This window comes from Anabas testudineus, chromosome 2 (assembly GCF_900324465.2).
Source record: "Anabas testudineus chromosome 2, fAnaTes1.2, whole genome shotgun sequence".
In the NCBI taxonomy this organism is placed as follows: domain Eukaryota; kingdom Metazoa; phylum Chordata; class Actinopteri; order Anabantiformes; family Anabantidae; genus Anabas; species Anabas testudineus.
In genome coordinates, this window is record NC_046611.1 from 24447278 (window position 1) to 24473465 (window position 26188).

Below are 26188 nucleotides of genomic sequence, written 5' to 3' on the forward strand. Positions count from 1 at the left end.
GAGGAATGAGCAAATACCACCATAGCTGATATCTCTCTGTACCACTAGATGCTTCTGATGTGTGTTTGTGCTCTGTGAGAATGGCTTGGTCTACTGGCTTGGGATTTTGCTGATGGAACATGTGCCACTTTCCAGATAAGACCCAGCGATGGAGGCTACGGCTTTTCTTTAGAGGAGAGAAACAGAGTCCCCATCATCAAATCTGTAGAGAAGGGCTCCCCAGCTGAGGTGAGAACACACATTCACACTCAAAGTGTGGACATGTAAAGTAGAACATATACAATCATATGGATCAATATACTATATGTACTTCCCCCAGATATTATTGTGATTATTGTGATATTCTACTTACAGCTTACACTATACTGTAGGTGATGCTGGAAGCTCGTTGACAAAGTGACTGTAGAGAAACATTTGCTTTTTGATCCGGCCTCTGGCAATTTATTTTGGATGTACACACTTTTTATTTATGGGAAATGGATCAATGTAGACACAAATAGAACATCTATTTGTGTCACTTCTCATTTGGCAGAGTGGGGATTCATAAAATCTGGGGCACAAGACAAAAAATTGATACCTTCCTTTACTTAGGGTGCTACATTGTTTGCAAGCCAAATTCTGCTGCGCCAATTTGCGTCACCTTCACACTAGTTGAACCTGATGTACCTTTATCTCTGAATAACACAAACTTATTGCTAAAATGAAAATAAATGATTAGTCATTCTACCGTAATCAGGTCTTTACTGAGTGGACTGATCTATTGGTCCAGTGGAGCGTAACTCCACGTAATCTCTTTTGTAGCAAGATCACCCAGCATCCAGCAGTGGTGCTCAGACGGTGGTGAACGTGGTTCTGCTGTGTTTGATTTTGTTTTCAGTAGGCTATTTGACACAGCCCTGATGCCTTTAGAGCAGATGTGCACCAGCCATCAGGATCTTTTTATTGTTAAATTGTGTTTTGATCATCTGTCATAAAAAGATTAACCTCTAACTGTTTGCTCCTAAACCTCCTTTATGATGATGGACACTGATGCTAACATTGGAAGTGTTTTTGTTCAGAAATACAGCACATTAATGGGTCCCATATTTTTAAGTCTCTTTTGGTGTTTAGCTTTGATCTGCTAGATGAAAATGGGTCAGAGAGGTTTGAAGGCAAATGTGATCAAGCTAAGCACATGACCCATAATTCTCTCCAGCCCTGAAGTAGCACTGGATGTGTCTGGAAGCTCTGGATTGCATAGAGACTGGCATTGTGTGTGTTTGCTTTTGAATATTCACTCTTTGACAAAGAAATCCACAACAGGATCCAGCTGTACACCAAAGATAAAAGTTACCCCACATTGTTTCCTTATAACTAGATGTGTGTATGTGCTGTGCCTGATGTGATATATTGTAGAAATCCTTTGGGAATATTGGTCTATTCTTTATAACAGAAATGGCAGATATGTTATTTTGGTTCTGTCTGATGGTTCGACCCAGTATTTAATAGTACATGTTCTGTAATTCTCATGTTTTTTTTTTATTGTATTCAATGTTAAGATGGCTGGCCTGGAGGTGGGGAAGAAGCTGTATGCCATAAACGGAGACCTGGTGTTCCTCAGACCTTTCTCTGAAGTGGAGGTTCTCCTCAGACAGTGTTTTAACAGCAAGGGACCCCTCAGGGTTCTGGTTAGCACCAAGCCAAGAGAGTAAGTCAGATCTGTGTGTGTGTGTGTGTCTGTGTACCGTCTTAATCATCTGGATGTATCAATTTGATTCATTTCCCCTTTGTTTCTACTTTGGCTCCAGGACGATAAAGATCCCAGACTCGGCTGATGGGTTAGGATTCCAGATCCGAGGCTTTGGTCCATCTGTTGTCCATGCTGTTGGAAGAGGTGAGAGATCGCCGCCTCCACCACTTGAGATGTCTGGCCTCATCAGCAAAATGCTTCCCATCACCATTTTGTTATTGTGGCAAAGCTGGAAAGCAGCTGCCACACCATTTTTTGGAGGTGTGCGTGACTTGGCCACAGGAGGCCTGTTTTCTCCTCTCATGCTCTCCATATGCGCCAGCTGGTTGGTTGATAGTGCTGCCAAAACGTAGAATTAGCTGCTTATCAGTTTCTTTCTGTTTCTTTTTGCATTTCCAAGATGTACCTATTCACATTTTTCTCAGTGTTTTCATTCTGCTGTGTGATGCAGTGACTATTTGGCTTTTTTTTTGGGTTCAAATTCATCAGAGAATGAATTTCCCTCCTCTTAACTAATGCAGTGTGTTTAGGAGTGCTGTTATCAGGCTGGAACAAGATTGGGTCCAATCAAAAAACAATCCATGGCCTTGTCTGGCTGTTCTCAGGGGAATTGAATCTTGTTTTTTTTTCCTTAAGCAATCTAAGTGGGATAGCAGGGCAGAAATGTGCCGGGTATGTGCCTTCGTATGTGAGCTTGCACGCGTGTGTGCGTGTGTTTGCTCGATGAAGTGGTTGCCTGGGAACCTCGTGTGTATTTAAATAGATGCCCTGATCCTCTGAGAGAAAGCTGATGTTGGAGGAGGTGTCTAATCCCTTGGATTGTCATAACAGCTGCTGTCCCCTGGTGCCTAGGGTCAACAAGGCCAAGGTAAAACCAATTAGAGGCGGAGAAACTGAGAGAGAAAAATTAACACAGGGAAAAATAGAAGCAAAAGGTCACTGCGTTGTCATTATTTCATATTTACTTTGCGCTATTTGCTATCTTTTTCTTTGTTTTTGTTTCCTTAATGAGGTTTGGAGGATGGATCCTGAAGATTTTGATAGTCCCCTGACTGTTTGTCTGGTTAAGTGGTTTGGAAGAAAATGTCTCTGTTTCGTATTGTTACAGTTATTGACAGTTGTCCTGAAAAGTGGTTCATTCATGCTCACTGTTTCACTTTTCATTACATTTCTTTAACTATTCATTAAGTTGTTTTTTTACAAATGCTGCTTGTGGTGCAAATACACCCTAGATTTCTTTCATTCACGATTTTTTTCAATACTTGGCAAGTGAGGCATGCATGTTGCAGTGTAATAAAAACAAATGGGAGGAATATTTAGGCTATCATGCACTTCCTTCTAATGGCTGTAAACCTTGAAGTTCTCTTATGGTCTGAATCACATCCCTCAGAGAGGCCCCATACACACTCCAGATAAACAGCCTCCCTCGCCTCCATGCTTTCTTTTAGAATCCTCGTGAGCTGTTAAAACAGGAAACAAAGTTGTAAATACACAGAAGAAAAAGCAATGTAATTCTGTGTACAGGATGTGGAAGATGTGACAGTTATTTTTGGGGTTGTGTTGGTGTTTGTGTCGTCTTGATTCAGCTCAAACCTGTGTGATAATCCCTGCCCTTGATGGCTTTCCTTTCTTTTTATGTATGTGTCACGACAGGCACGGTGGCAGCCATCGCCGGTCTCCACCCAGGCCAGTGCATCATCAAGGTAAACGGCATCAATGTAAGCAAGGAAAGCCATGCCAGCGTCATTGCTCATGTGACTGCGTGCAGGAAGTACCGGCGACCCACCCAGGTAAGACAGGAGAAGAAGGAAGGAAGAGGTGAAAGGAATAAATTCCATCACATCCAAAACCAAGGCTGCTAATTTCTGTGTTTTTCGTCCGTTTGTTTTTTGAGGTTGGTAATTTACAACACTGGGCACTGAAGCTCAACTATTATATAGGGAGCATATAAATATTTACAGTATAAGTTTCTAATAATGCATATGTAAGTTTGAAAAGTGGTTAAAAAAAAAAAAAAAGACAATGGAATGGAAGTCACAGTTTAATTTCCCATGACCTCACAAGATCATTTCCCTTGTATATAGCAATTAACTTAAGGAGAAGAGTGTGGTCGAGTGTAGGAAGATCAAAAAGAACAAAAAGAGCGGAAGAGAAGGCCAGAAGTTTTGGTTGAGCATGAGAATAAACACAGCAGACATACCTCTTAGCACCCATTTTACTTTCATCCCTCTCTCTGTCCCTCTCTCACTCTGACTCCGTCTTTTCTTCTCTTGGGTCATTACACCGAAATAATAGTAGTTTTGGCTCCCCCAGTGCTGACCCCTGGCTCACAGCGGTAAGCCTGCTGTGGGAGACTGGCAAGCTAGAGGTGGGAAAGGATCTGGGGGTGGCTGGGGCTCAGGGTGTGTGAGAGTGGAGGAAGCGAGGAGAACGATGGAGAGAAAGGGGGTAGGAGACACGTTTTTTTTTTTTTTCTTGGGAGAATGGTTGGCAGCAGAAGTGTAGGAGGAGAGATCAAGCTCCACCTGTTGAAGGTGAGAAAACTGTGTGAAAATAGAAACCCAAGCATGTGTGTATGGTGTGGGTTAGTGGGTTGCTACAGTTATAGCCCGAAGTTCTGAGTACACACACAGAGGAACCACCTTATGGAGAGGGTGGGTTGGGGGTGGTGGTTTGGGGGGATTGGGTAGTACACTAAGATACCACAGACCAGTAGGCAGGCACAACCTTTAGCATTGGCAGAAAACCTGCTGTGGGCGTAGGTGTGGAGAAAACACACACACACACACACATGCAAATACACACACACACACACACAAACAAACAGACCGAGGGCTGTGTGGCTTACCAGAGTGGGTTGAGTTTGGCGTAGGTCTGCTTTTGTGGTCTCACCGAGCACCATGTTTCCAAATGTTTGCGAAGGCTTTTCCCTGTGTGCTCTGTCAACCCGACTGTGACACTGTACATCAGATCTGAGGAGAATCAGATGACTGGCTGCCTCAAAACCAAACCTCAGCTGGTGACACCAGAGTCCTGTGTGTTCAGTCAAACTGTGTGATAGAAACAAAACGTCCTGTTTAAATGAATCTTCTAAATACATGTTTACTGTATTCCTGTGCAGCAGGATACGATTAAATGGGTGTACAACAACAGTGAGAGCGCCCAGGAGGACAACCAGAAAACTAACCAGAAACCCACCACCGAGGAGAACGGAGATGGCTTTGAGTGCAAAGTAGAAGGTGACCACACACACACACACACACACACACACACACACACACACAAACAACATGGGATTGAATGGTCTGGGAAACGTAATTCTGCTCAAGGTGTCTGTTGATGTAGCACAGGCATGTTCACGAGTACCCACCAAGCTCTTTCGCCTGCTCCAGTCAAGTCCAAGTCAGACGCAGCTCCACACAGGCTCATCTGGAGTTTGTTAGTCTGAGAACAGCCGTCTCCTCTGGCTCATCAAGTGTTAATTCCCCAAGACGATTTATAAATCCCAATGAGAAAGTAAAACAGGAAAGCCATTCCCTTCAGTGCAAACAGCCCTGGAGCAGGATTTATTGCCATGTTAAGTCATCGCATTAGCATAGGGGCTGGATAACTTAGAGTTTGTGGAATTGCTCGTCATTTTCAAGGAGTTGGAGGAAAGCCATGAGCAGGGGGTCTTCCTCTGAAATGAGCTACAGATTGGTGGTCTCAGGCCTCCTGCAGTGCTAATTGTGTAGTGTGGTGTAGATGGGGATTATTTCTGTTTTTCACAGAACATAATGATTACATCATTCTTGTGATTTGTTCCTGTGCACTGCCGTGTTTGTGTGCAACTTAACACAGATCTCTTGCACCACACTCTCTTTGTTCTTCCGTATTTCTACAATCTCAGAGGTGATGGACAAGTTCAACACGATAGCCATCATCGATGGGAAGAAGGACCATGTGAGCCTTACGGTAGACAACGTCCACCTGGAGTACGGAGTGGTGTACGAGTATGACAGCACAGCTGGTATTAAGTGCCATGTGCTGGAGAAGATGGTAGAACCCAAGGGTTTCTTCAGCCTCACTGCAAAGGTACTCTCTAAGAAATGTTACTGGGGTGAATATGGGACTGTAGAATACAGCAAAGAGTCAACACGAAAGAAAGAGAGAGTTTTTTATTATCCTTCAGGGGGTGAATAGTGATAGTTGATTCCGACTGATCATTCAAAAGAACTTTATGGCATTTTTCCTCAAGTTTTGTAATGACATCCAAGTTTTTGTCTTCGAGGTCTTCAGTAGAGGCCGATACAGCCAACAGCTCTCCTGCTGAGTTGATGGAGGGGCTTAATGCTAGTTAAAACTGACAGCTTTATTTTAATCATGTGAGTTCCCCAGCTGTGTTAAGTGCATGCATTTTACATCCCAGCAGTGATGTTCACAGAATGGTCATTATTGATTTAAGATACACAGAGGAAAGAAGCTTCTTTCACACATAGATGCACACATGCTGGTGTGGAAAATTAAAAGCGGGTTTTCTGCCAAAATCGGTGATGAACAACATGACTCGCCTTCATGGTAAATTAACAGAGATCAGAGGTTGGGTTTGTGTCTTAAACGGATCTAGATTCATGGTTCTTATGTGTAAAGTCCTAAAAAGCATCGTCCTTAATGAAACTCAATGATGTGCACTAATAGAAAACTTGAGTGTAAGCAGTTTGCCATTATTATAAACATCTGCCGCAGCAGTCTATGTTGTCCTCTGATATCTGTGTGATGTTGAATTTTAATATTACTCATGCTTTCAAGGCGCAGGGTTTTGTTGTGCTTCAGTCTCCTCATGCTGTTAGATTTCCTCCCCTGCTTCTCCCTCTCCACCACTGGGCATCTCATAAAGATGGCTCAGAGATTTATGTCTCTCTTCCTCCTCATATCTTATCTCAGATCTGGAAACTCGGAGTCTACATACGTAACGCATATGTATTACAATCTGGATTTACCCCCCTGAATTCTTGAATGCGTTAGAGAAATGAGATTCTAGATGCATTAGTGTATTAGTCAATCATCCCCTTGTATGCCCTCTCTCTGACCAGATCCTGGAGGCACTGGCGCGTAATGACGACACGCTGGTACAGATGTGTGGCAGGTTGAGTTCCAGCTGTGATGTGATCCCTGAGGAGCTGCAGGTACGCTTCAGTACCATGTGTGGTGAGAGGGTGGAGCACATCAATCGGCGCATCACTAATTACAGGAAGGTAACTATTCTGAGCTGCCTTTATGAAAAACAGAGAGGCTCTTCATCAGTCTGCTCTGGATGTTTTTCGGTCCAGAGTCAACTGAATATGTATGTTTTTGTACAACTTGGAACCAAATATGTTTCCTGAGATACTGAAAATAACAGAAATAAGTTGCAGCTGGTGTAGAAAAACACATTTTTCCATTGTGTTTCTGCTTCTAAAGGAGATGCAATGTAGATGTATTGTGATATAACTTATACAGTGACCACCACTGCTTATTGCACAGAACCTCCTATGTCCACTTCATCCAGAAAGTATTCACAGTGCTTCACTTTTTTTAGTTTGCAAAACTTTGCAAATTTATTTCAAATAAAAAATGAAACCAATCACATGTATGTAAGTATTTAAAATACACTAATTGAGCTCTGGTGCATCCTTTTTTTCTCCAATCATCCTTAAAATATTTCTCCAATTCGATTGAAGTCCACTTGTGGGAAAATCAGTTCATTTGTAAAGGCATACACCCGACTATATAAGGTCCCACAGTTAACAGTGCATGTCACAGCACAAACCAAGCCATGAAGTCTAAGGAATTGTCTGTAGATCTGAGAAAGGGTACAGAAAAATGTCTGCAGCATTCAAGGTCCCAATGAGCACAGTGGCCTCCATCATCTGGAAATGGAAGATGCTTGGAACCACCAGGACTCTTCCTAGAGGGGGTCGCCCGACCAAACTGAACTGAGCAATTGAGAGAGAAGGGCCTTAGTCAGGGAAGTGAACCCAGTGGTCACTCTGAAAGAGCTCCAGAGTTTCTCTGTGGAGAGAGAAGAACGTTCCAGAAGAACAACCATCTCTGCAGCACTCCACCTATCAGGCCTGTATGGTGGAGTGGCCAGATGGAAACCACTTCTCAGTAAAGGGTTGCCTAAATGCATCTGAATCACTCTCAGACCATGAGAAATTCTGGCCTGATGAAACAAAGATTGGACTCTTTGGCCTAAATTCCAATCGTCATGTGCTACATGTCCTTCATGACCTACAAGTGAAGGATTTGTCACAGGCTTTTTAAAAATATCTACAACATGTAGTATTATCTTTTTTTTCCTCATTGTCGAAACTGTTTGTTAGCACTTTCCACTCACATCTGCAATCATTTGTCTATAGGCAAAACATCCCTGTGCGTGCAATAGTGTTTGAGAGAGAAAGGACAAGACCAACTGACTCGACATTAGAGCAGGCCTTGGATTAATTAGCAGCCATCTATAAATAGCCTGACACAGTCACATCCAGGATGGGTGTAAGATCCCCTCCTGCACTGTAGCATTCCTTCTCAGACCCCTCGAGAGAAAAAGAGGGGGGAAGTAAAAGAGGAAGAATGAGAAGAGCACAGAGTGTAGATATGAGAAGAATGTAAGAAGGAAGAAAGAGAGGAACACTAAGACAGAAGCAGAGCAGAAATCGATTTTAAAAAAAGAGATCTGAACTTGGGGCCTCGAAATCTCCAGGGACAAACGGAGAATGTGCTGAGATGTTTTGTTCTCAGCTCATGGTCCATCTGGAGCATCTCATTCGGAGCAGCCTCCTTCATACTGTAGTCAAGCCATGTTAGACAACCAGGAATCCATGTTTAGTTTATGTCCCTTAGTGAACTTATTATCATGTTACACTCATGTTTCTTGACAGCTTACGTTACTAAATTGAAGTCCCAATCTACACAGTTGCTTATAGCACTTTAGACAGGACACAGATCATGTGGCAGAGGGTTCAAGGAAAGTACAACTGAATGTTAGAAAGAAAAATGTGTTTGTGATATACTGTATCAGCTCTTTTGAATTGAGTCCTTTGGACTCCATGTGTATTGTATTTCATATGGAAATGCACATTTGCCTTCACAGCACGTTTGCAAGGAGACACATATACTACAGTATAGTCAGTCTTATAGGATTAAGCCACCTCGGACGACATTTGTTCTCATTTAACAGTATGAACAGGATGCATGTGCTGTTAGCCTATCTGAAAGAAGCTATATATTATTTGAAACAACATTGTTCCCAGTGGAAAGTGTATTTGATATCACTGCGATAAAACCACAGTTCCCCTGCAACAGAATTCAAAACATACTTTGTGAAGGTTGTTGAAGTTACAGATCGCAAATAGTAAAATAAAACATCATTTCATCATGTAATCTGATGACATGACAACATGATGATATCTTCTTCTTCTTCTTTCGGCTTTTCCCATCAGGGGTCGCCACAGCGAATCATCCTTTTCCACCTAAATCTATCATGAACATCTTCTACCCTCACATTAGCCAACCTCATGTCTTCTGTTAAGACATCCATATATCTCCTCCTTGGTCGTCCTCTTGTCCTCCTGCCTGGCAGCTCCATCTCCAACATCCTTCTACCAATATATTCACTATCCCTCCTCTGAACATGTCCGAACTATCTCAGTCTGGCTTCTCTGACTTTGTCGCTAGCACAGGCAACGTGAGCCGTCCCTCTGATGTACTCGTTCCTTATTCTGTCTAACCTGGTCACTCCTAAGGAGAACCTCAACATCTTCATCTCTGCTACCTCCATCTCAGCCTCTTGTCTCTTTCTCACTGCTACCGTCTCTAACCCATAGAGCAGAGCTGGCCTCACCACTGTCTTGTAGACCTTTCCTTTGAGTCTTGCTGACACTCTTAACCAATCTTTATATGAGATGGAGAACTTTGTGGTGGGAACCCAAGTAGCTCAATGTGGATGTAGCGGACCCAGTACGTTCCTCCTTTTTTGACAACATGATGATATAAGCTCTTTATTTCACATACGTTTAAATGATCAGTGGTCACGTTGGAGTCTTCACATATGTGAGCAATGATGACGTTATGTCTGTTTTGGATTTTTGATTTGGGTTAATATTTGAGCTGCCACATAAACTCTGCCTTTCTTCTAGTGCCAACTGTCTTATGTGCAAAATGAAATAGTAGACTGAATTGATAGAGATAGTATATATAATGAGCATTTCACCTAACCAATGAGAACATAATGTTTTTTGTGTTTAAATCTTTGGCATCTCCCACTTTGTTTTAGTTTGCTAGAGTACTGAAGAACAGAGCGTGGCCCACCTTTAAACAAGCCAAGGCTAAGGTGTCCCCCCTGCATAGCAGTGACTTCTGCCCCACCAACTGCCATATAAATGTGATGGAGGTCTCCTACCCCAAGACCACCAGCTCTCTGGGTAGTGCCTTTGGTGTGCAGCTGGACAACAGGAAGAACACCTTGGAGAAGGGAGGACGCAACAGTGCTGAGCAGGGTGAGTAAGGGCAAGGGACATGAAAGAACTGCTGCACACTGGAGTCAATTTACATATTAATATGCTTTAAATTCTTCACTGCTTACTAATGTTTTTTTTTGTTGTTGGTGTGTTTGTGCCCAGGTAAGCTAAACCCCATGGTTTATGTCCAGCACACCATCACCACTATGGCTGCACCATCGGGTCATAGCCTGGGCCGGACAGAGGGACATGGCCTTCGTTTCCTTCTTAGGGAAGAAGACCTGCTCACCCTGGATTCTTATCAGAAACTTCTTTACAAACTCACCACAGTTGTCAAGGAGATGGAAATGCACGGTGCCCACATTCATGAGTGAGTGGTTATGTGTAGATACTTGGACAGTACTTGTATAGTATACACAGTACAAACTCACAGACATAAACATGCACACGTAATATGTGTCTGTGATGCTAAACTGCCTACAAATCCTCATATCACTCAGAGTGTCATGTTTCAGTAATTGGCCTGAGTTTAAGATGAATCTATCCATTCAACATATTCTCCACAACTTGCAAAACAAACAGTGAAATTGATTTTTTAATGACTTGAAAACACTTTTTGTTTACAATGGAAAGAGATACTGGCCTGATGATTCAATTTGGCTTAATTTGAAATGTCCTGTGAAACTAGATTGCCTCATATAACAGGCTGTGACTTTATCAGCTTGCACGGTCACTGTGCTGCATCTGGCACTTGGCGGGCATATGCTTTGGTCATTACTCTAGCACCTGTGTTTGTGTGTGTGTGTGTGTGTGTGTGTGTGTGTGTGTGTGTGTGTAGAGAGAAAAGAGAGACAAACAGAAGGAAGCAAAAAAACGGAAGCAGCACCAGAGTTTGGTGATTTTTCTCTTCCACGTGTCTGCGTAATTTGTGCACAAAGGTATGCTCACGCTCCATTCATGTTCGGAATTTCAAGCCTCATATGGGATGTGTGTTAGATCAGCGCTTCCTGCCCGGCCACTCTGTATTCAGCGTTGTGGCTGGTTTCACACAAGGCTGCAAAGGGAAAATGGGAAACACTGCTCTAGTCCCACATACCCCATCTCCAAACAGGAAATAAATTAAGTAGAGGGTGTGTCATTAGGCCAGGTGCCCTGTGGAAATGCCATTCACTAACAATGGAGCACTGATATGGGCATGTGCAGCAGACAGAAACACACCAGTACACAACAGCTTCTGAAATCACAGCAGTACTTCTTTCTAAATGGGACATTTTAAGAAACAAACTTTTCCAGGGTTCTCCTGCAGCCGTTGGTCATTATTGCAGGACTGTTGACTCATTGCATTAGATTTGTGTGTTATAAATATTTAGGCGATCATTTGATCGATCTAGATATTAGAAGTCTCCTCAGCTATGGCAGCATGATTTGGAATGACATTAAAAGTGGGTAGATGGAGCAGAGCTGTCACCTAACGGTGGTAATAATTTGTCGAGTCCACAGCAGGCCTCTTAATGACTGAGTCAGGACAAATTTTGTCATGCTCCCGTCAGTACCAATTAGCGTACTCACATCCAGGCCCCTTCAAATACTCCAAGACATGACTAGCAAGAAGATAATGACCTTTACCATCCACAGTCTCTTTAAACATGCAGTAGTACACACACGCGCGCGTGCACGCTTCAGGAGCTTGTTAAAGATGAGGTATAGGCATGAGTGTTTCACAGCTGTGGCTCTAATACGGATTGTTATGTTAGTTCTCTGAATGCGTTGCTCTGACCTTTGTGGGTGTTTTAAACCCTCCCACACTCTACTTTACATTAGTTGGCAAATTAACCCGTTCAGTGATTGGTCATGGGTCGCTCCTACTTTAATTGTACACATACCCCATCTTTCTTCTTCCAAGCTCCCTTTCTTTTTCTTTTTCTTTTTATATTTTCTCATTCCCTCCATGACTTGCTTTTCACACTCCAGTCCACACACACAGACAGAGATATTTTTCACTCTCTGTGACTGCTGCTTTTTCAGAAGTGGGTGGGCCTAACTTTGACAGCACTTGTGTGTAATGATGCAATAATGAACTGAGGTGGCCTTATTTATGATGGCTTTTTGTGTGTTCAAACAAACCTCCTCATTCCCAGCGCAAAGTCAACAGAGGAAGACTACAGTACAGTACATAGTAGATTAGAAATTTCCTAAAGTAATTTAGGAAAAGAAAACAATGGAACGTAGTATGATGTTACATAATTTTTTGGCTGATTCTGGAGTACTCCTTTTTGAGGCAGTGACCTGTGAACTTTTGTCTTGGATCCAGACATGGGTTCAAGGCTGTGTGAGGACGTGCCTGGTGACATGCTTCTTACAGTATCAGGACTTCCCTCACTTCCTGGATCAGAACAAGAGGGAGCAAAGAGGTGACAAGGTGGCAAAACTGAAGCCAAATGTTTAAAGTGGACTCAACCAAATTGTTGAAAGAGAGTCTGGAGCCAAACATACAGCGAGACAAAGAGAAGGAGAATACCAGAGCAGAGAGTAAAGAGGAGTGGCTGAAACGTAATAGCTCGAAAAATCACCAGTTGGTACTGGAAGAGTAACGCCAGAATAATCATTGTTGAACATCGCCACTCCAATAATAGCACATACAATTTGATCATATTCATGAAATCTATGAAGCACAAATTCAGGGACAGGGAGCTTAACTACCTCAAATAAAAGAATCACTTCCACACATTAAATTCTCCAAAAGGTAGTGACAGAGCACTCTAGCATTAAAACTCTGCTTTTATACTTCAAATTACTGGAAGCAGGTTGGTTGCAAATGCAGAGGCCACTAAACAGATGCCTGTGGGTTTTAGCCAAAATGAAATGTCCGATTGATTTATCTGTGAGGCTTGTTAATAAAAAAAGATTCCTTTCTTGAAAGTTCAGTTTTCAGTTTGAGAGATAATGAACCAACGTTTGATAAGGATAAAACTTTGTGAACACAGGCTAGAGGGCGTCTGAGGTAAAGTAAAACAATGTCTGTGTACAGTGAAACCCTGTGTTTTACCCCTGTAAGCAAAAGCATTTAAAAACAGGCTGGACATATTCAACACAGAGCATGAAGGCAATGCCTTGGGAGATGATTATAGAAGTTTAATCCAAGACACCAGAGAATGGCTGTTTTTTGGATTTGAGCGCACACCTCACACAGTTGAAAGCATGTGTCAGTAGACACTTCAACCCCTGGACCACAGGAGGTACATTTATACCTTTGTACATTTTAAAGTCTGTGGATATCTATATTCTCATTACAAATTAATGACTGGGTCACTGAGATCCACAGAGTGACAGAAGAAGGGCGGTAGTGGCACGGCTGAGCAGGGAAGGGAGTCCACATTGTCGGATTCACTAAAGGTACTGAACAGGAGGGAAGCAAGACGGTCACAAAAGGGTTTCCAAAATTCTCAGGCCATAACCAACAGGGATGATCATTTGCCACTTTGAATAGATTTGATGGCAACTGTCATTTCTTCCATGTTAATAAGTCTGTCCGAATTGTTGGCAGAATCTGAACAGGCAAGCTCAGTTATTTAATAAGCTGTACATGTCAGCCAAACCTTCTAAGGTATACACTGGAGAGTGGAAGGTTTCCGCGCTCTGTAACAGGGATCTGTTGAATTCATGGCAAAAGGAGAGTCATAGGATCCTCCAGTTTATTTACCTTACTCTAGATGAAAGCATTATGCTAATGCCCAACCAAAACTGCCTGATGTGGAGCTTTGTAATGCAGATGCACTTACAGGTGCAACAAAGGCGACTGATGTCTAATTGTTTTATGTGTCAAAGTAGGTTATATAGCTTCCTGTGAGAGATTAGGGGATCTCGCCGATTGTTTGTGAAAAGCAGCGGCGTACTTTGGCCTATTCCCTTGCTTTCTGTTTGTTCCTCTGGTTGTGTCTCCGTCGAAACCCCTTCTCTGATCCAATCATTGTTATTCTCTTTTACTCACTCGGATAGTTTGTGCCCCAAAGGCCCCAAACTGCGCTCACTTCATTATTAACAAACAGCCAATCGCGGGGCCTGTAGAGCTTCTCCATGGTGATGGAATGCCTATCTGCTTTGGACGGGCATTGTGGTGGCTCCTGGAGTGGACCATAATGAGGACATCTCTGTGGCCTAGTCAGCCTGTGAATGGGTAGAAAGGGGGTCAACGGAGAGAGAGAGGAATGGGGGAAAGGAGAGGAGAAATAACAAAGAGGCATAAAAATCTGAGATGTATTTGGGTAACTTGCGGGGGACAGGTTGTTTATTTCATGGAGCTGTGAGTGGCCTCTAGAAGCCTCTCCTCTCCCACCTCCCGCTTCACTTTGAAATGCCCTGAAGGCTGATGTTATGACACAATGGAAAATGTAAGCAGACACAAATTAAAATAAGGCTGAAATGTAAGCAGGCTTTGCGTGTCAATGTGCGAGCGTGGGGAGAGATCAAAAAAAGTCCAAGCCCAGCAGTTTTTAGAGTACAGCTTTAAACGCCACCATGTGTTGCTGCAACTGTGAAAATATCCCAGCCGGCCTCTTCCTGCTCTTCTGATAGTCATCTGAGAGAATGCAGGCCAGTGAGAAGGGAGCTGATCTTTGCAGTAAAGTTGCAGCATGTTGACACAGCTGCACCCTGCTACGTGTCTGGATCTATTGATGTGATATTGATCCCTGACCATCTGAAGCTGTTTGTGCGGAAGCTAAGGACAAACAGGTTGGGGTTTTGTTTGGCCCACTCAGTCAGCTGTTGGAGTCCATGCACACGTAGGCCGCATACTGTACGTAGTCTGTGTACAATCCAACATGTCACAGTTCTGGTGCAAGTGTGCAAGCTTCTTGTCTAGTCTGATCAGAGGAGATGGTTTTATCATGCTGTCCAGAGTGTTAGTTTTGGATGGATGTCATAGCTGCTTTAAGTGATCCCTCCTCTCTGTCTTTTCACTTCTTTTCTCCTGTCTCTCTATCAGCCTTCTGTCCTCCATCACCCACCCCGCAGCGTCAGAGCCGAGGGCCCCGGAGAACTACATTTCTGCAGAGACTGAAGGAGAGAAGGGCGAGAGGAACGGGAAGAAAGTGTGTTTTAACGTCACAGGGGACGAGCAGGAGGACTCCGGTCACGACACTATCAGCAACAGAGACTCATACAGGTAAAGCCAAGGGGAAAGGTGCTTCCAGAGCAGGTAAACAAAGGTCTTGATGGTTCAAAATGAAAGCATTAATGAACCTGAGTGAGGCTAGATGGAAATAAATCTAAGCATGTGTGGAAGTGAGCACTAAATCTCTTAACCTGGTTTTCTCCTCATTTCTCCCCAGTGACTGTAACAGCAACAGAAACTCCATTGCTTCCTTCACCAGTATCTGCAGCAGCCACTGTAGCTCCTATGTTCATAGTGATGAGATGGACTCAGGTAAACAAACGCAACCATTATTCTCCTCTAAGTGCTGTAAAGTTTCAGGTAGAATAACTGAACCTATATTATTAAACAGGTATCAGAGGTATGGTGTGTACTGTAGAACATCTAAACGGCGTATTCCCTCAGTTTCTCATATAGGTGTCATAACCCATAATTCCAAAATAGCGACAGATCACGATTATGATCTAACTGAATCATTATACAAAACCTTTCTGGAAGCTGAGAACAAACACAATCTATAATCTTCAATCTAATTGAATGTGACAGGTTCTTGGCCAGTCATTGACATTCCCACTGTCTATTAGCACACCTCTGTTACACACACACACACACATAAAGCGGTTTGTGAATTTTGCTAAAATGTGTTATTTGTCTTTTTTAAGCGTTGATGCAATAAATATATTTGCTTAACACAGTATGTTTATGGACTGACGCTGACAAGTTGTAACTACACCTCTGCAGGAGATGAGATGCCCTCCAGCGTGTGGCTGTCCCATGATAAACAGAAGAAAATTCACAGCTTCCTGGAGCATTTGTTTAGCCAGGTAGGTCAGTTAAACATCTGCACAGATGTGACTGTGACACAGACTGTCTCACTATATTTAAAAGCTGCTCCCGTCCCTGAACTCTCTTTAACGTCACTTTCTCATGTAGATTAACATTATTGTAATCTCATAGTGTATGTTTTACTAATCTTCTGAGGAATACGATCATCTTTTTGTTTTTTTAAATCATATTAAGGTGGAAAGTGAATTATTTTGATTAAAAATGTCCCTGATTGACAACATTTGATTGGTTGTTGCGTAAGGAGAAAGTTTTGTTTTGTTTTTATCATGACTGCCTAAAGTTGACATCTTGACTTGTCAGAGAAATCTGGAACACAGGTTGACTACATCTGATTACACATATACACTGTCTAGCACACACACACACACACACACACACACACACACACACACACACACACACAGTGCCCACTTGCATACATCATCTGCTGGATTTTTGGTTTTTTGAGGATGTGGAAAAAATATGCTTTTGCTGCACTTTTTCATTTGATCGCTTTCATATTTTATTTTTTTTTTGCTGTTGTAGAGCTGCTTTGTTTACACACTACCTAGCAAACTGTATTCTCTTGCTCTGTGGGATTGTGTGTTACAGAGAGAGTGAGAGAAAAACAGGAGATGGTTATGTTTTTGGCAGCTGTTATTGCATCCCCCCCTATGTGCGCTTGATCTCAGCTTAGTGTTAAACTGTGTCATGTAAGTGCAGCAACTTGACCCTTGTGCTTTCTTCAGGTGGACTCAATCAGCAGCGTGCTGAAAGGAGCAGTGGTGGCTCGGGCATTTGAGCAGACAAAGTGTTTCACCCCTGGAAGAGGATTACAAGGTAAAACACCAGGACTGCGATGTGTTCCTGGCTCCTGGCTCAGAAACTGATTTCTCTGAACCTTTAAAGATTACACTCTGTGACAAATGCACAGTAAAAACCTGTCTTTTAGCATCAAATATTAATTGTTTATAGAAATAGTTTTCTGTTTTCTTCTGTACAGTGGGATTGTGATAAGAGAGATAATAAGAGGGACACCTCCAAACCCAACCAGCACAATGCTGACAGAAAACAAAGCTTATGCTTGTTGCAGCTGCCTGCGCATAGGGGCTCCAACTTCCTGTTGTGTAATGTGTGTGTGTGTGTGTGTGTGTGTGTGTGTGTGTGTGTGTGTGTGTGTGTGTGTGTGTACAGATGTTATGTTAGAGACACGAGGGATGTACCAGAAGTGGATTCCAGCACAAAAACAGATTAGCATCTATCTCCCTTCATCCCTCTCTCCCGTCTCTCCACTTCTTTTCCCAGTGCCCTTCTCTCCGAGCCACTTTATAATGTTGAAACAGCTCCACTTAGATGCATACTCATCTCCACTTTACGGTTATTGTAGTGCTACTTACCAGTCAATAGAAAATGTGACCCTGTAACAGCTTTTGTTCTTGTAAGTTATTTGATAATTTTCTTTTCACTGAGTGTTTATTTGCTGCCTAACCTCATCTTGGCCTTGGTGTTTAACCTCAGTGGCTGTTGTTGGATTTTATCTCTCACAGGAAAATGTAGGAAATGTTGCTAGAATGGGCTAAATGTATTCTTATCATGTCCCACTATAAATATGAACCTACTTACAGTGCCTTTTATGATCTGTTCAGTGCTGTTCAGATGACTCAGCCGATTTTGAAGATATGTTGGAAGAAAACTGACCTCCAAAGCAACAACTTTTTTAATGTTTCCCAGACTTTTCAAGGACACGTACTACATGTACTATTTGTACCACTTTGGTCTGTATTGTAATGTGTAAAGGTTTTAAGGCTTTTTATAAGTTCTGGTATGAAAACATTAGCTTATTTCTAGTCTTTGATTGATACTTTAATGGAGTGTGATGAGCTCAGATTACCCAGTTGTTCTGAATGTTTTTTTAAGTAAAGCCTCCCACTATACAGAGCCACCTGGCACTCAGACTTCCCTCTCTTCTTCTCTGGTTGTCCTCCTGCCGATACACTTGAATTAAAATACATCTGCTTGTATTTTGTGTGTATGTGTGTGTGTGCGCGTGTGTGTGTGTAAATACCCTCAGGAGGGACATGAAGCTGATCCATCTTAACTCCAGTATTGTGTGTGGTTGATAACAGAGCAAACAAGATAATCTAACAAGTGGAGCGCTCCTGCATGTGATCGCGCACTCTCTGTCACCTTACACACACACACACACACGTCGGTATGGCAGTCAGTGTGAGGACACTTATTGACATAATTCATTCCCTTGCCCCTATCGGCCAGTAGGCCATGCTAATCTACTCTGTTTCAGTTTTTAATTTGTTATGAAAGTCTTAAACAAAGTCCTAACTTTGTAATAATGTCCTCAGTTCCCAGTTGTAAATGTATGATTGTCCTCACCATAGCCACACACACACACACACACACACAGACACACTTTACACCCTCTTGAAGCCTCTGTTAAACAGCAACCTTTCTTTGAGAGATCTATTCTTCCTCTCCAAAGTAAACTTCATTACCAAGAATTGCATCTACTTTTCACAGAGGTTACATTGGAGAGGTTTTGCTGCTGCAAAGGCAAGAGTAGAAAAATATAACATTTTCAAAAACTGGTGGCTGTGGATGGTGTATAACAGGAGGAGGCATGCTTGGTTTTGTTTGACTGCCTATATTTCTTAGTACACAGGTATGTTATATGTGCCTTACAGTTGATACACAGACAATCTTGTTTAGCAGCCTGTGTCATTGTTGTTTTAGCCGGCAAGGTTTCTTCTAGAGATGGAGCCCAAGGTGAACTGCACCAAGAAGTTGCGTCTCCATGTCAAGCAGGATCCTTGGAACCTCCCCAGCAGTGTTCAGGCCCTGACACAAACCATTGCAAAATATGTTGAAGGTCAGTGTGTGTCTAAATTATCCTAGACACGGTTAACACAAATACGTGTGGCAGCTTTCACAGGGTTCGGGCCTCGCTCACACCATTAACGTCAAAAAGACTGCCTGGCTAAATGATTACATGTAAATGTAAATGTAGGTATATTACAAGTGCTATTATAGTTTAATAGATTAAATTAGAAGCACAGCCTCTGCTGCAGCAATCGCAGACCACCAAATGTGCAGCTCTCTTCAAACTGTAAACACGCAGACATATATGTACATAAGGACCCACTACCACAGGACAGCAGATAAAAAACAGCCAGCCATCCAGGCCTGGCCACGTGATACTCCTGGGAAAGGTGAGCTGACGGTCATGAGAGAGAAAGAACAAATAAGCTGAGTTAATATTAGCGAGCAGTTTAGCATGTGTGCTTTTTCCACCTCTCCTCATGATGGATTTTTCTTATGTTCCTGTGTCCAGCCAAGCTAACCACAGCTCTGATGTGACTATAAACAAATGCAGATTTATGTTATTGTCTTTGCCTGTGGCTGTTTTTTTATGATGCTGTGTGATTTTTTTATATGTGAAGATAAACAGCTGTGGAGCTGAGATGGAGCAGAACCGTTCTACAGCATTGTCCTATTTATGACTTAGGGTCCTAACATTATAGTATAGGTCATACAACTGCAGTCAGGGAGAACTAGTTGGGAGTTGATTTAAGGCTGTGTGCTGACTCACCGGATTGATTTACTTTTTTTTTTTTTCTTCTTCTTCTTAGAGGTGAAGACACGGCTGCTCTCGGTCTTACTACAGTATACAGGTTTGTCTTAACTCCCCTGTTGCAGTAAATGCTGAAATACAGAAAACTGTTCCCATTGTACTAAGAGCATTTTGCACACACATAAGTGAATAAAACCTGACCCATTATTAGATACACCACAGCCCTAATAAATTATATACAAGTTTAGCTGGTATGTTAGTTTTATTCCTCCAACGTAATAAAAAAAAGTAGAAAACTGTGTAATATGTTTTTTTGTGTATAAAGTGGTGGTTGGGTTGGTTAATTTTGCAAGTATTTCCCAAGACATGATTTTATTTCTGGGGGGTTCATGAATGTAAACATTTATTTCTGTTTCTGAGGAAATGAGGGCAAGTATTTTTCACTCAAGCTCTCCTGTCATTTGCTCTGTTTTCTTATGATGCAATATTTAATATCAGGAGATTAAAAAAAGCAGCCAAGACGTTTTGTCACTTTACTGAAAGAAGATGCCACACCACATGAGATATGAGATAAAAAACGTATAATTACCTGTATAAACAGCACCTAATTCTGTCACTCCTTTTCTTTTAACCTGGTGCATCACCACTTTACATCCCAGTATTTAATCCTGACTCAGTTTCATTCCTCTTGAATGTTCCTCTCACTTACTTTTACTCTTACTTTTTATTTAGCCTCTCATCCTTATGTTGTTCCTCTAGACTCAGAGATCCAGTTGCGTCGAGACATGGTGTTCTGTCAGTCTCTAGTTGCAGCCGTATGTGCCTTCTCAGAACATCTGCTGGCTGTCCTTAACCAGGTACACTGTGCAAACACTACGTCATACTGGGATTGAAAACTAATAAAATGACCATATTTGGAGATATGAACCACTAAGGAAGTAAATTATCAAAACATATCAGTTAAACATGACAAATATGTTTGTGTGATTCACTGACTTCATAATTAGCTTTCTGTGTTCACTTTCAGTTCCACAAAGTAGGCAGGGATCCTGACCAGGACAGCTCAGACCCCCAAGACCTCCAGGAGGCACAGGAAGCCAGCAGCCGCTGGCTGGAGCAGATAGCCAGCGCTGGGCTGCTTTTCCACTTCCAGTCTCTCCTGTCCCCCAATCTGGTAAGCACCACTGTCATATATCAGAAATAGGGATTTCACTTTAAGTTTTTTTTGCAGCTCTAATTTTCTTTTGTTTTAAAGTATAAGCTTAGCAAATAAGATGGGATCTACCATTCAAACAGTTTGGATGTCACATCATCAGTCAAGATACCAAGACTAGTGAGCCCAATAGACAACAAAAATCAGAGCCTAGAACTGATACTAGTAGCTATTACTCTAAGCTGATATCAAAACCTTTAAATACAAATTAAATATAAATGAATATAATAGTAACTAAACATAATATGACCTAAATATAGATACACAGGCAGATACAGATATAAATATGTAAAATTGGCGCAGACAGTTTCCAAAATAGTCAATTTTGGAAACTGTTTCCAAAATAGTCAATTTTGGAAACTGTGTGCGCCCCAGATGCTCACTTGTTCTAAAACAACATTGAGAATTGTAAGGAAAAAAGTAAGATATTTATGAATTGCCTTTAATTAATATTCATTTTGTGCAATTGATATTAATGTGAGTAATCATTTTGGAAAAGAAAACCTGAAACTATCTTCTTCAATCAAACTAGATTTAGTCCGGACAAAAGACCGTCTACAGATGAGTTCATCAGCAGCAGCTACTGTGGATTCTCAGCTTAGCAAACACAGTTACCTCTCTGAGATCCACATTAACCTTTCCCCCCTAAGATTTGTTAATAACTCTGAAAGTGTCTTAAAGTAAGTCAGAGAAACTGAACTAACCTTAGTAGCTGGAGGATTGTTAATCGATTCTTTACAGCAGTTATTTCCTTAGTGCATTTGCATCATCAAGCACATAGAAAAACATTGTTAGCAGGAATGGGATATTTTGATATATTTAGTCGTCTCTCGATGGGAATTGGAGTGCTTGAAAAGCGTGCCCCGGATGACCGTTTATTTGGGTTAGAGGGTTGTGCGACTTGCATCATGTCCCCAGAAATTGTTGATGCTTTCCTCTCTATTCGCTGCAGTGCTGTCTCCTTCTTTCCATCTCTCTGTCTCTTTTTCCCTTTCTTTATCAAGACGATGCCTTTCAAGTGTCCCCGTGGAACAAAACATGGTCTCAATACCTGTAGGTGATTCCAGTGAAATCTCAGCATGCTCCTTTTTAGGGCACCACATGAAAGGCAGCATGAAACAAGCTGAGGATGCTGTGGGTGTGTGTGTTTGGTTGCTTGTGTAAACTGAATGTGTGTGTGTGTGTTTGTGTGTGTGTGTGTGTGTGTGTGTGTGTGTGTGTGTGTGTGTGTGTGTCTGGGGGAGTCTGTTTATGTGACGCCCTTTGATATAAACTTGCCCACACGCAGCAGGCATCACTTGGCAGGGCAGCGGGTACCCGTCTGTCACATGTTGGACCATCTCAAATGTGTCCTTAGAAAAAGGCCCTAATCTTCTTCCACCACTGCTCCGTTTATCCCTCTGCATGGGGTGGATGGAGAAAAGAAGAGATAGAGAAGAAATGGAGGGAAGGGATGAAATGCATAGCAACACAGTCTGAAATACTCGAGACTCCATTGCTATGGGCACGAGCAGATGTGCTTGTTGGTGTGTGGGGACACTGAGGGGACGTTTTGACACTGAAACACATGTTCAGAGATATAAATAACATTAAAAGGCTACAGCAAATATAACAGCAGACAAATACAAAGGCATACACAGACTGGCGTGTGTTTAAACACAATTATAGTTGAAATAGTAATGGCGCTGTTTGCTGTTTCCTGTTTCCTGGTCTTCTGCTTTAATTGGACATGAAATGCCATCTGATCTTCACCATGGTCACAAATATCAAACACAATATTTCCAAGCTGACAAAACAGTCGTAATCTTTTATGTCTTTATTGAACACGTGCACAACTGCGGGAAACATCATCCTAACTGTGAAGTACGGTGGATGGAGCATCCTTTGCTGCCTCTAGACCTGGACAGCTCGTCATTGTGGAGGTTTATCACGGTATCTTACTGAACAATGTCAGGGTGGCTCTCTGCGAGCTGAGGCTCAGAAGAAGCCGCGTGACCCTAAACATCAAAGCAAATCTACTACAGCATGGCTTCAAAGACACAAAATCTGCCTTTTGGAGTGGCCCAGTCAGAGTCCTGTCAAAGAATTTTCCAAAATCCCTCCTGGATGTTGTGCAGATAAAATCCACAGCTACAGGAAGTGCTTACCTCGGATTTTTGAACCACCGTATTTCATGATCAGTTGATGCAGAAAATTGTAAATAGTGCAATTTTTTCTTGTCAGAATCTGATTCCTATATCAACACTGATGGTTCAGTAGGAGATTCAGGTTTGTTATGATAGTAGCAGCTTGATGACATACTGTAGCTTTAAGCTGCTACCCTGAAACAGAGCTGAGGAGCTTGCTACAGAGGCCTGGTATCCTCACTTATGTCTCCACACACCCAGATTCCCCTTCATTTTTAAACTTGTAGTCTGCAGCACTCAGGTTCACTGTCACTTGATGCAGTTTATCTGATTTTACGCAGCTCCTTCTGGCATCACAAAAGACTTGACACAATTTTTTCTCACGTCCCGCAGCACTTCCCAAGACCTGTAAACAGACTTTGATGTGTAAAACTCAGTTTCCCTTTTAATAAATACATACTTTCACTACCACTGTACTCTTACTAGAATGCTGTTCTCTCTTCAGACTGACGAGCAGGCCATGTTGGAGGACACTCAGGTTGCTCTAATTGATCTTGAGAAGGTCACATTCTGCTTCCGGCAATTTGAAGGAGAGCCGCTGGTGGCCAGTATGTACACTGTTTTGTTTTACTTACATCCTCATCATTGCTACTTTTACATTTATATGGAAGTGAGGCTTTAAACTGAATGAATAATACCTCTCCTCTCCTCTCCTCTCCTCTCCTCTCCTCTCCTCTCCTCTCCTCTCCTCTCCTCTCCTCACCTGTCCTCTCCTCTCCTCTCCTCTCCTCTCCTCTCCTCTCCTCTCCTCTCCTCTCCTCTCCTCTCACCTGCCAGACATGCCCATTTCATACCAGGTCGAGGGCACCCGCCAGGCCTTGAAGGTTTGCTTCCAGCTTGAAAGTTTCTATTTCTCCCAGCTGCCCCACAGACTGAAAAACGGAGGAGGTGTCAAAATCTACCCTGTGCTCTTCACTCAAGGTATATTGAAGATATATAGAGAGGAAACTTTAAGTTGGCAGTAATGCAGAGATGAAAGTCGCTTTATGGATGATCGTAAACACTGGAAGATAGATGGAAATACAGGTCTTTTAATCACTGAATTTTTCACTCTTTTACATTTAATCTCTCTGTAGCGCTGGAGAGTATGGAAGGATATTACTACAGAGACAATGTTTCAGTGGAGGAGTACCAGGCCAAAATCAACGCCGCCTCATTGGATAAGGTCAAAGAGTACTACAAGAGGCTGAGGTATGTTGTATTAGATGTATGCACACTGATTGAGAATATTTTTTAGATCTTAAATAAAACAAGATGAACTCTCATTTAGTGGAGCTTGGCTGCCAGCAGGGCTTTAAGGTGATTGGCTGAGAGAAACACAGCGGGAATGTTTTATGATTGGTTGCGAACGTACACAGCAGGGGCAGCAGAGATTGGATGAGAGTTGCTAGCGTGTCACCTACATTGATGTAGTGCCTTTGTACAGCTGCTGTGCTCAATTACCTCACACCCCATTGGTTTGCCGCACACCGGAGACCCTCTGTGATTGGCCAAGTGTGGATAATTTAATGAGGTGGGAACAGATACAAACATACAGACTCTTCTGGGAGAAATGAGAGCTCGGGTTTATTTAATCTCCTGAATGTATGAGTGAGTGTGAGACTTCTACAGAACACTGCCTGAATAACAATGTTGTCTCATATTAGATACTACCTAGTTATGTCAGAGACAGAAAATCCCATTTTGTATAAATGGACATGAATCACTGTAATGTGCAAGACAATATGTGTATACTGACAAAAAATATACTGTTCACTGGATTCCTTAATAAACAAAATACTAACGTACAATACTAACTAATGTCTGTGCTCAGCACTTAGTTTCGTGCTCTCTTAGTTGTCAATGAACTGCAGATACTGTAATATTAAGAAACTGCATATATTGATAATGCTAAGCAAACAATCTGAAAGTTTGGTTGTAGCCAGAGTGTGTTTCTCTTTCCGTTACTCTCCTGTAGGACGGTGACTGGTCAACAAGACAGCTTCAGTAAAACCATCTGCTGCTGGTTGTGTGGCTAATTAAACACAGAGCAAAACCTTGTCTTACTGTTCAGGGACAGTCTGCTTTGCTGGGTTGAGTGATTCACGGTTCAGGCAGTCATGTGCTACATCAGTAACGACAAAACACAACAAAGCATTAATTTGCTGTGGTTGCTTAGTTTCCGCTGAGAGTTTTTAATTTGTTCGTAGCAGTAGAATTTCAAGCATCAGATTTCCCAGAGCGGAGTTTGTGAATATTCGATTGAGCTGGGGCTTTTAATCTGTCTGTGGATCAGACCTTTCCAGCTGTCCTTCCATTCAGATGTTTAATGATATTGTCTAGATGTTCTGGGACTCCAGGACATTTGAATAGTAAAATGTTGGCATTGTGTGGCGTCTCTTTTATTTTATTGAGCTCTTGTGTGCAGACTGCTGTGTGCATTCAAAGACCATTCTCCAAACTGTCACTATTCTGGCACAGGGAGAGACACACGGTACTAATGTAACATGGTACATGCACATTTTAACATGAAATCATCTATACTAATTTGTCTTTATGGTGCAAACTGTATGATGTTACTGGAATCCAGCCATGTATTGCAGATTAGCTTGTGTTTTTGTAAGTATGCACATGTACAGTACGTTTCGGTTTGGCTTGACCTGTACAGAAAGAGCCTAATTGAATTGACAGCACATGCTCTAGCGGTAACACAGAGCAGATGTGTGCTTGACAGGAAAGTGAGTGAGGCTGGAGATTTGGAGAGCATTAGGGGTGCTGGTTAGGGAGGTAAAGAGGCAGTGTGCTTCAGAAACCCAGCTCGAGTGAAACAGTTGGAGGCTGTACTCTCCTCAAATACACAATCTTCTTTTCAGCAAAGCATGTCATAGCCCAAAAGTGCAGATTGTTTCAGTCTAAATCCAATCTGCTCTCCGAGCACTCAAGACCATTTTCATGTATCCCACTGTGTATACGCTGTAGTTCAGTGGCATAAATAAGTGAGTGCTGAGTTGACATATGTACAGTACCCAAGGAACAATTCT

General features: G+C 42.2%; 1 protein-coding gene across 2 annotated transcripts in view; it reads left to right on the forward strand.

Annotated features, from left to right (window-relative positions):
- prex2 (phosphatidylinositol-3,4,5-trisphosphate-dependent Rac exchange factor 2) overlaps nucleotides 1–26188 on the forward strand; it is an 80018-nt gene that overhangs the window by 36341 nt on the left and 17489 nt on the right. The window contains exons 17-36 of one of the 2 annotated variants that reach the window (XM_026363746.1): nucleotides 136–228; nucleotides 1539–1687; nucleotides 1788–1873; nucleotides 3383–3519; nucleotides 4851–4968; nucleotides 5619–5803; nucleotides 6802–6963; nucleotides 10023–10245; nucleotides 10369–10576; nucleotides 15191–15370; nucleotides 15537–15631; nucleotides 16100–16182; nucleotides 16933–17021; nucleotides 18937–19067; nucleotides 19828–19869; nucleotides 20529–20626; nucleotides 20797–20943; nucleotides 23614–23716; nucleotides 23946–24089; nucleotides 24245–24359. In XM_026363746.1, coding sequence (XP_026219531.1) covers nucleotides 136–228; nucleotides 1539–1687; nucleotides 1788–1873; nucleotides 3383–3519; nucleotides 4851–4968; nucleotides 5619–5803; nucleotides 6802–6963; nucleotides 10023–10245; nucleotides 10369–10576; nucleotides 15191–15370; nucleotides 15537–15631; nucleotides 16100–16182; nucleotides 16933–17021; nucleotides 18937–19067; nucleotides 19828–19869; nucleotides 20529–20626; nucleotides 20797–20943; nucleotides 23614–23716; nucleotides 23946–24089; nucleotides 24245–24359 — 2588 coding nt within the window. Of the gene's footprint in view, nucleotides 1–135; nucleotides 229–1538; nucleotides 1688–1787; nucleotides 1874–3382; nucleotides 3520–4850; nucleotides 4969–5618; nucleotides 5804–6801; nucleotides 6964–10022; nucleotides 10246–10368; nucleotides 10577–15190; nucleotides 15371–15536; nucleotides 15632–16099; nucleotides 16183–16932; nucleotides 17024–18936; nucleotides 19068–19827; nucleotides 19870–20528; nucleotides 20627–20796; nucleotides 20944–23613; nucleotides 23717–23945; nucleotides 24090–24244; nucleotides 24360–26188 lie in introns of those variants that run through there. The other variant, XM_026363745.1, reaches the window with a different exon arrangement.